Source organism: Hippichthys cyanospilos, chromosome 1, assembly GCF_059441005.1.
Source record: "Hippichthys cyanospilos isolate Australia breed blue-spotted pipefish chromosome 1, RoL_Hcya_1.0, whole genome shotgun sequence".
NCBI lineage: Eukaryota > Metazoa > Chordata > Actinopteri > Syngnathiformes > Syngnathidae > Hippichthys > Hippichthys cyanospilos.
Window position 1 is genome coordinate 4,670,001 of NC_142369.1, and position 10,661 is coordinate 4,680,661.

Below are 10,661 nucleotides of genomic sequence, written 5' to 3' on the forward strand. Positions count from 1 at the left end.
TTTTTCCAGCTCCAGAAACGGAAGGGCTTCATCAAACTGGCAATGAGACACGGGTGTGTGACTGGGTTGAGAGGAGGTGGGCGGGGCTAGCACAAGCATAATGACCTGTTTACGTTTGTATTTCTACTCGTGTGTTTGTGCATGTGCACAGAGCTCAACTTGTACCCGTCTTCTCGTTCGGAGAGAACGAGCTCTTTGATCAGGTTCAGAACCCTACCGGCTCTCCTCTCAGGACACTGCAGGTGAGTTTCGTTGCTATGGTGACACCGGTCGTATGCATGAGAGTCATTGCGCTGAAAAGGGGTGGCTGGAACTTGCACTTGTGTCAAAAGGTTGTGAACATGGGCAAACTTGAGACGTAAAACAACTCAAAGGAACGAGGAGAAGAGTGGAATGACTTGTAGAGACAATTAGAGACTCCTAGGACCTCGACTTGGGGAGACATGAAACTTGTGACAACTTGTAAGATCGTGTCTAAGGACTTGACATGAAGAAACTTTTAGGAACTTGTAAGAAAATAAATTACAAAGGATATGATCTGAAGAGGCTTGTAGGAACCTGTAAGAACATGAGTCTAGAAGGGGGCATGACTTGTAAAGACATAAGGAGACTAGTAGGATCTTGTAAGAACACGAGTTTAAGAAGGGCTTGATTTGAAGAGACTTGTAGAAACCTGTAAGAACATGAGTCTAGAAGGGGCATGACTCGTAGAGATATAAAGAAACTTGTGGGAACTTGTAAGGACACAAATCTAGACGGGACATGACCTCCAGAGACATGAAGAGACGTACGAACTGGTAAGAATGTGAGTCGAGAAAGGACACCATTTGAAGAGGCTTGTAGGAACTTGTAAGAACATGAGACTTGTAGGAACTTCTAAGAATATGAGTAGAAGGGGAAAGACTTGTAGAGATATAAAGAGACTTGTGGGAACTTGTAAGAACTTGAGTCTAGAAAGGACTTGACTTGAAGAGACTTGTAAGAATTTGTAAAACCACGAGTCTAGAAAGGACATGACTTGAAGAGAACCTGTAAGAACATAAGTCTAGAAAGGGTATGACTTGAAGAGATATAAAGAGACTTGTAGGAACTTGTAAGAACAAGAATCTAGAAAAAAACATGACCTTGACAAACATGAATAGACTTCTAGCTAAGAACATGGGCCTTGAAGGGCCGCGATTTGGAGAAATATGAAGACACTTTCATGAACTTGTAAGAACATTAGTCTAGAAAGGACATGATTTGAAGAGACTTGTAGGAAAATGAATCTAGAAAGGACATGATCTGAAGAGACTTTTAGGAACCGGTATGATCATGAGTCTGGAACGGGATTGACTTGTTGACACGTTCTTAGACTTGTATGGAAGTGAACAGAGAGTCTTGTAGGAACATGAAGGCTGTTGTTGTGTGGCAGAACCGGCTGCAAAGCATTATGGGAATATCCCTACCTCTGATCAACGGCAGAGGAATCTTCCAGTACAGCTTCGGTCTGCTGCCGCACAGGAAAGCCATACTGACAGTCGGTACGATCCGTCCAATCACGGCAAGGCCCATGTTCGAAGCCCCGCCTCCGTTTCTCAGCGCCACTCTGCATCGTTGTCCCTTCGCAGTGGGGAAGCCGATCCAGGTGTCCAGGAGTCAGAGTCCCAGCATACAGGATATCGACGCACTTCATAAAGTTTACCTGGAGCATCTGAGCGAGCTGTTCGAGAGGCACAAACACGAATACGGTCTTCAGGAGCACCAACACCTGACCTTCACCTGAACTTTTTGCACTTTTTTCTCTCCATCCAATAAAAATGATCATGACAAAGGAGTTTTTTTTTTCTGCTTCATACAAAGGGGTAGTTTTACATTTATGAATAAAAAATTCAGCTCATTGTTATAATGGACAAAAAAATCTCGCAGGGAGGATTAAACCCTTTTGTGGGCCAGAAACGGCCCGGGGGCCATGGGTTTGACACCATGACAGAAGAACAAAGAAAAAACATTTTTACATCCCACTTTTAACACTTTGATTTAATCAAAAAGAATAAAAAATAGAAAAATATACATTTTATGCATTTAAAATGTTAATATCCTGAATATGAATATAACGTAATATTTGAGTAATTATTGAGCTATAAATAAATATTTGCGGTGAATATTATATGCCCTTTATTTCAAGAAAAGGAAAAATCTTTTAAATGCACTTTTAACATTTGTCTTCAAATAAATTTAAATGACTAAAAAACAAAGTGAAACATTTTACACCCTTATTCCATTAAAAAGTTGTTTGTATGTTAATTGTATGAATATAAGTCAATATAGTCGTAATTCAGTTATAAATGAAGCAGATTGTGAATATTTGTATTTTTTTAAGAATGAATGAGAATTTTTTTATATGCACGTTTAACACACTTTGAACACGTGTTCATTATTGAAATGTTATTTAAATTGTTATTTAAATGATACAATTGCTGAGTTCATGGATAAAAATCAAATATATAAGTAATGACTTAGTGCTAAATGATGCAGGAAAAATATATATAACGTATGACGATTATCATTACAATACATAATAATTATAATGCATTTAATGATACAGTTTAATTTAAGAATAAAGGGAAAATATTGGGTAAACTTTTGTATTTTTAACAGTTGAATGACAGGAAATGGTTGATTTTTTTTAACATTTTAATTTTTTTAATCTGTAAATCCCCCCCAAAATAAATAGTCAGCCGTAAATTGCGCATGCGCGCTAAACTGGTATGTTCTTCCGATTTAAAAAACAAAAAAACAAAAGAATCGCTCTATTGTGACGTCACATTTGAACGGAGGCGGGGCTTTTACCCGTGTTCTCCTCAAGTCCCGTGACGTCACGCGTGGCAAAAAAAAAAAAATGCCATTTTACCGCATTGAAGCCAAAGCAGACGAGGACGAAACAAATGTGGAAGAACCGTTTGCGTCCCTGTTTTTTTTCTCGCATTTCTGGCAAGAGAAAGTCTGCATTTGACGCACGCGCAGTAAAGTAGGCGGCAGGCAGCTGACCGGACGAGCGAAGAAGAAAAGTGGAGGACAGAAACAGGAAGTTTGACAACTGTTCCAAAGACGCAAAAAAAGCAGGTGAGACTTTGCTCCAAGAAAATATCAAACGCTAGCTGATATTGCGCAACTTTCTCAACGTGCAGAAATAAGCAGATTGTGCGTTGATTAAAAATAGAGGATTTACTTCATCCTCTGAAAATTCCCGGTATGAGTGCACCATGGAAGTGGGAAATGCTCCTCCCTCTGTGTAAATATTTTGACGTGTCATTTGAGTTGTGCTTGGGGAAGGATCCGGTGAAATTCCGCAGCCTCCATCAATCTTTTTTTTTTTTTTTTTTTGTCCTCGTTTGGGTCTTGCTTGAGACCACTGAAAGGCGGGGTACACTCTGGATTGATCACCAGCCAATCGCAGGGCCCAAACTAAATTTCACGGTATCGCGGTATTGAAACTCTGAAGCTCTAAAATATGTCGTTTTAAAATATTTATTTGGTCACCATTTCATATTCATTTCAGTATCAACACATATTTTTCCACAACAAATAATCAATATAAAGTGTCAGACCTGTTCTAAAAAAAAAATCAATAAAAACTTATCCACAGAAAAATATTAAACATAAAGCGTCCTGTTTGTGGGTAGCAGTAGAGAACCGTTCACGACAATAAATCATTAACTTAGTTACTGATACATATTTGTCCAATAAAAAATAATCAACCTAAATTGTCATACCTGTGGACCTGAGGGGCTTATGACAATGCACATCTGCATGAAACTTAATAAAATAAAGACATGCAATATTTTGGAAAGGAGTGAGTAACGAGCAAGAAGCGGTTGCTTCATATTCCAACTACTTTGCTCTTGATTTGAAAAGAATGTGTAATGTTTTCATCATTGCATTAAGAAGAAACAGATTACATGCAGAATCTTCTCAAATCTCATATGAGTGTCTTCACGTGCCGCTATTTGAAAATCACTGGTGTGATTTTTCATTTAACCATTCACTCTGACTCTTATTTGCTGAATTTTTCACCGAAAATGATGAGCAAGCTGTTGTTGTGCAGCAATGCTGAGAAGCCTGAGAACCGCCATTTTCCCTCATGACACGCAGTCATGCAGTCAACATTCTGGTTTATGGCAAAATTCCAGTCAGTGAAACATTGGGAATAACTCTTTGCGTACGAGTTATGGTAAGTTTGATGGAAACCACGGCATACTAATAACCTTATGACACAAATCATGTCATTTCCATTTCTTATTTTCTAACTAATAATAATTATTCATTTGGTTATTAGTTGGAGATGAATTAACCGTTGCAGCTTTACTTTCTACTGTCATCACATTATATACATGTCACTCACCGCCGTAAGAGAAGTTACAGTATTTGTTTTTGTGCGGCTCCGTGATGCCTGAGTTTCGCCAAGTCCGGTTAGTGCAACGCTGACATCGCCGTAAGAACGAGATTTTGAGCAAATCGAGCATGCGCATGGCCTTAAAAACTCGAGCATTCTCAATAGAGTTATTGTCAAACCCACGGGTCAATTATCCATTGTCCATCCGTCTAGCTCAGAAGTGTCCAACTCATTTTTATCGTGTAGTTATGGTTTCTGTCAAAGGGCCGGAACGACTGTGAAGTAATTTTCAAGTTCGTCACAGACCTTTGCTAGTTTTGAAATCAGAGGCCAGTAAAAACTGTTTAAAAAAGAGATTGGGAACATTGGTTTTAATACTTTAAAAATTAAAGACAACTTGCAAGTTTGGTATTTTAGCCAGAAACTTAACGTCAAATCGGCATTTCGTAGGTCACAAAAAATGATCTGGCGGGCCAGATCTAGCTAGCTACTCACTACTGAGCGATCATCCTTCCATCTAGCTGTCTCCCTAGCTTGCTATAAAGCTGTCTATCACCCTAGCTAGCTATCATCCATCTAGCTAGCTACGAAGTAGTCAGCTATCATCCATCCATTTTAGCTAACTAACTATCATCCATCCATCTACTGTATCTGTCGCCCTAGCTAGATAGCTATAAAGATGTCTGTCAAGCTAACCAGCTGTCATCAATCCATTCATCATCCACCCGTCCACCCACCATCCAGTCTTTAGCTATATCCATCCATCCACCCAACTGTCTCCCTAGCTAGCTAGGTACCATCCATCCAACAGTCTCCCTAGCTGGCTATAATCCACCATCTAGCTAGCTAGCTACTAACTATTTAACAATCGTCCCTCCAGCCATCCATCGAGCTAGCTACTAACTAGCAAGCTATCATCCATCCATCTAGCTGACCCGAGCTAGCTAGCTATAAATCTGTCTGTCAAGCGAGCTAACTATCATCAATCCATTTATCCACCCATTATTCATCCACCCATCATCCAATCTTTAGCTATATCCATCCAGCCAGCCACCTGTCTCCCGAACTAGCTAGCTAGCTATCATCCATCCATCTACAGTAGTTTGCTGCTAACTAGCTAGCCGTCATCCATCCATCAATCTAGCTGTCTCCCGAGCTAGCTAGCTATAAAGCTGTGTGTCAAGCTAGCTAGCTAGCATCCATTCCTCCATCCACATGTCTCCCTAGCTAGCTAGCGATCATCCATCCTTCCATTGGCCATATCCGTCCATATAACCATACCTCCGTCCATCGGCCCATTTACTTTCTGGAGTTTGTCTGCACTCTAAAAAGGGATTGGTCAAATCAACCCCAAAATTGTTTCAAATTGACCAATCTAGTAGGTGGTTATGTGCCCAACCCATCCATAGATTTGTTTTCAACCAGTCCATCTTGGTGACAGGGGCTACCAAGACAAATTGTTCATTTGGACCAAGATATTGTTACATTTGCCCCCACTCTCTATTTTACATGCATGATTTTTCAAAGCCCACCTGTGTGTGTGCGTCCAGGGAGCGTATGCTCGGTGATGACCTGTGAAAAGAAGCGCAGCGGCTTCCAGATCACCAGCGTGACATCCGACTTCAGTACAACCTGGCCCGGCCAATCAGCTCCCGGCGTGATCCTGACAGTGGTCCAGTCGTCAGCTGCCTCCCATAGTCCTCGAGGCAGCTCTTCCCAGCCCACCACGCCCTCCCTAAAGAGGAAACACACTTCCCACGATGCCTTAGGGCAGGGGGCGGGCGCCTCCTCCTCCAGGTTCCGACTTGTTCGCTTGGCAGGGGGCGGCGCGGGTGGGCGTGGACATGGCGAAACGTACGGGCGCGGACGCTGGATGTGCACGGACTTTCCGGAAGGGCCGGGGCTGAAGCGGGTCATGGACAGCATGAGACATGCCCAATCGCTGGAGTCTCTGGAGTCAATTAGATGCGCGGTCCATTTACCGTCTCGGCCAACCAAAGATGCGGAAACGGCGGGGCGCCTTGCGCCTTCCCCGCCTCCTCCGTTACGCTTGGCCTCGAATGCCGTGGGGCAGGTATGAACAGAAATCCCCAATGGGGACATGAAGCAACAAAAACATGACGATACATGTTGGGAATTGAAGGGACATGAAGATACTTGCAGCAGGAGAGGACTTGTAGCGACACTGAGACACTTGTAGGAACTTGTGGGAAAATGACTTTTAGGGACATGAAGAGGCTTGAAAGGACTTGTTGGGACATGACAAAGGAACCACAAGAGACTTGTGCAAACATGTGAAAAGATGCCTTTTAGGATGAGGAGACTTAAAAAGACATGATTTGTGTTGGCATGAAGACATCCGTAGGTTCATGAAGAGACTTGAAGGGAAATGGAGATACTTGTTGGGACTTAAAGGCACGTGACGAGATTTGTAGTGACGCATGACTTTGAGAGACATGACTTGCAGGGGCATGGAGAGACTGGTAGGGACAGGGACTGTGACAGACATAACGACTTGAAGTTTGCAAGGACATGAAGCGACGTGAAACCTGAAGGAACATAAGGATACTTGTTGGGACTTGACTTGAAGAGACTTGTAGTGGGACGTGACTTGGAGGGGCATGGAGAGACTGGTAGGGACAGGGACGGTGACAGACATAAAGACTTGAGGTTTGCAGGGACCTGAAGCAACATGAGACTTGAAGTAACATGAAGTTACTTGTTGGGACGGAAGCACATGAAGACAATTGTAGTGGGACATGACTTGGGGCATTGAGAGACTTTAGGAACTTTTACGGATATGATCTTTCGAGACATAAAGAAGCTTGACAGGACTTGTAGGGAAATGACGGGGGGACCCTAAGGGACTCGTAGGAACTTATTGGAACACGCCTTGTAGAAGGAGACTCAAAATTGCGTTACGCGGAGGCATAAAGAGACTTACACAGATATAGGTTTCGGGGACACGACACAAAGACACTTTTAGGTGAATGTAGAGATTGTGAGGGACATAAGGAGACATAAGACTTCAAGACTGATGCAGGGACTTCTACAGACATGAGACTTGAAGGGACATTAAAAAACGTCTGAGACGTGTTGAGAGGCTTGTATGGAGGACAAAAACCTGCTGTATGGAAAAGAAACCTGTCTGGAATTGTAGAGACATGAGACTCAAAGGGACATGTAACGCTTTGTTGGGACTTGAGATTTGAGACTTGGAAAAACTTTGAATGACATGACGAAACCTCTCGGGCTCTTTTATTGCATGAAGGGACTCATGCTTATACTTTTAGGGATCTGAAAAGACCTGGATGGATTTGTAGGGACATAAACGAGACTTGGAGGTAGGACGGAATTCAAAATATTTTTTGTTCCGCTTTGTGTGTCAGTCCGTCCTCAGGCTCTCTCGATCTCAACCGAGCTCTCCCCCTCCCACACTGACGCTCATCCCCACTCGGGCGACTTTCGACCTGGACCACAACGCTGCCTTCAGCCTGCCGGCGGACATCAGGTACTTTCGGAAAAGTCAGGAGACATCGCGAGACGACCGGCCTTTTTGTGATTAAATGTTTTTTTGTTTTTCACCAGTGTGGTTGCCATCGACAACAAGATCGAACAGGCCATGGTTAGTAGTTCACTTCCGAAGTGTCAAAGTGATGACTGACGTAGCCTTTTCAAGCTAGTGCGATGCCACTTCCGCTAGCCCTTGCGGTGGATTGGGAAACTAGCTAGGTTTTGAATGCGTCATTAAAACCTTGTTTCTAATTGAATTATGGTCGACAACAAAAACATAGCAACTCATTCAACCTCAGATATATTGTCATGTTTTTTTTCCCCCTTGAGTCCAGACATTCAATCCCCAGTACAGTCGTACTTCTACTTACAAAATGAATTCGTTCTGGAAGTAATTTCAAAACATGAAACTTTCAAAGGTAGAGCCGTTTTTTATATGTTAATAGCCTAGTCCCTTCCAAGCCCCCCAAAATGCTCTTGAACCCTTTAAATTAATATTTAATTATAAATAAGCATCAAAAACGGTAACAAATGCATGTTGGAATTACATGAGTGCATAATAATCAAGATATAACCAGGGAAAAAATAATAATAAAAAATAATGATCCTAAACCCTTAAATTAATCATATTAAGTTGACAATATGAATGCAGTTCACTTGTTCGCCTTGAGATGGTGCTGGTGTGTAGGTGATGAGTGCAGAGAGAGAGGCACCTTTTTAGGACGTTTAATTTGTACGTTTAAGACAATGACCCAACAAGAACTGAACGCAACCTGGAAACTAAATACGCCCTCATCAACAAGCTAACACGAAACACCTGGATAAGATACAATTAGAAGAGGAAGTTGATTGGCCAACACAAGGGAAGCAGGTTAACGCAGACATGTGGACACAATCACACTAACGAGGACAGGCACAAGGGGAACCAAACATGAACTTAAACACCATAATTCAAAAACATAATTAAAACCCCAGTAAAAGCCCAAAAACGAAACAAAATGTACACAAGCCTTGTAAGGACACGACCTGTAGGGTGTAGTGTTGAGTAAAGTTGGACCTGTCTTAGGACTGACTATTTCGGCTCCGGTCTGTGTCCACATTTAGGACCTGGTGAAGAGTCACCTGATGCTAGCCGTACGAGAAGAGGTGGAGCTTCTAAGGGAGCAAATCAGAGAACTACAAGAAAGAAACCAGCAGCTTGAGGCCGAGAACCGCGCGCTTCGTGCGCGAGCGCACTCGGACCCCAGGCCTCCCTCGCCTGCCGCTGCACCCACCAATCGACGGGATAACAGTCCGGCGCAAAGGGGGGTGTAAGCGTCGCCGCGGCAACACTGCCTTACAGTTCTGTCAAATAAAACTCTTGACGAATGGACATCCATGGACCATTTTTTTTGGAGGCCATCCGTTCACGTTCAGAAAAGGCCCTATTTGAGATTTGAACACAAACTCAGAACTGTGAAGTGGACGCGCTAACCACTAAACCACCGTGCAGCCCATCAAATAAACAAAGATGGGTCATTTGATCGCTTGCGATTGATGGGTGCAGGATGGAGTGATTTGGAAAATAAATTGTCAATACAACAAAACTTTACTGGTTGTTTTCTTAACCCTCGTACACACACTTTGCAAACGATACACATTGCATTTTTTTTCTAATTTCGTAAAAGCTTTTAAAGGCGTATTAAGTAAAGTTAATTATGAATATATTAAGTCCTTCAACCACTCAAATTGATCATTGGCATCAGTCCTATCATACTATCTCCATTTGTTAACACCCACAAAAAAAATGAAAAATGGTATGGTGTGTCTTTGCAGTCTGAAGTGATGAGACACTTGGTGGAACGCAAGTCAACAAGGAATTTTGTGTTTGCTGACCTAATTTGACCGCCGCTCGACGGAACGTCGCAAAAACCGCAGGACAATCAATGGTTTTATATGGTCCCAAATTTGGACAGTGATTATTTTTGTACATAAAATCTCCCACATCCAGCTGAAATCACTTAGTCAAAATCGTTGTGTTTTAAAATTTTACATGTTTTAATCATCCGCTGGAAATTTCAGCAACCTTGTAATTTGGAACTTAATTCCACAAGGGTTAAACCAATCCTTCTCAAATCGTGGGGGCCGCACATGATCCTAGGGAACAGGCTTTGCTGTGGTCGTGTAAGGTGTAACTGCACATCCATGGCACCGGGTGGTGCAGTGGCACGCTCAAGTCAAGTTTATTTGTACTTTTGAACGTCTCGTGTCATGAAAAATTCAGGTTATGAAACGCCTCCGCGAAAAAGATATTGTCTCTAGTAACGAGAGAAAATTCAGGATACGAAAGACGACATTATTGGCATTTAACTCTTTCCTTGCCAACGACGAGAATTCCAATAAAGCTTGGCACTAATACGTTGTCACAACCCGTGATGACTACCGTATTTGTTACAGTTTTTAATGTATTTTTATAATTTATTAATGTTGGCTTGCCCACAAACGAGACACTAGTTTTTCGAACCAATAGTTATTGTGCTCGTCCACTTTTCATCTTTACTCATTTAATCCACTTTTTCTACCAACAATTTACACCGTAGAACTAATAAACATCACATTGACCTTAGCTACGGCTAACATACACGCATTCATGCATATTCACATAAATACTATTTTGGGCTATCGCCTCTGACGTTAGCGTCGATAGCACGTCGTTCGCACTTTAGCAATGACACCACACAGGAAGCACTTTGCATGACTCCAAACTAAACTCAAGTAAACTTACATGCTCAAA

General features: G+C 42.2%; 2 protein-coding genes across 2 annotated transcripts in view; both read left to right on the forward strand.

Annotated features, from left to right (window-relative positions):
* Positions 1-1,813, forward strand: part of mogat3a (monoacylglycerol O-acyltransferase 3a) — a 6,222-nt gene extending 4,409 nt beyond the window's left edge. The window contains exons 6-9 of the mRNA XM_088420066.1: positions 10-53; positions 152-242; positions 1,415-1,523; positions 1,611-1,813. Coding sequence (XP_088276192.1) covers positions 10-53; positions 152-242; positions 1,415-1,523; positions 1,611-1,765 — 399 coding nt within the window. The 3' untranslated portion in view covers positions 1,766-1,813. The remainder of the gene's footprint in view (positions 1-9; positions 54-151; positions 243-1,414; positions 1,524-1,610) is intronic.
* Positions 1,814-2,905: 1,092 nt separating this feature from the next.
* tsc22d4 (TSC22 domain family member 4) lies at positions 2,906-9,468 on the forward strand. The gene is made up of 5 exons (XM_088433942.1): positions 2,906-3,105; positions 5,926-6,449; positions 7,765-7,886; positions 7,964-8,000; positions 8,993-9,468. The coding sequence occupies exons 2-5, from the start codon at positions 5,943-5,945 to the stop codon at positions 9,200-9,202; spliced, it is 876 nt and encodes a 291-aa protein (XP_088290068.1). The 5' UTR covers positions 2,906-3,105; positions 5,926-5,942; the 3' UTR covers positions 9,203-9,468.
* The last annotated feature ends 1,193 nt before the right edge of the window (positions 9,469-10,661 follow it).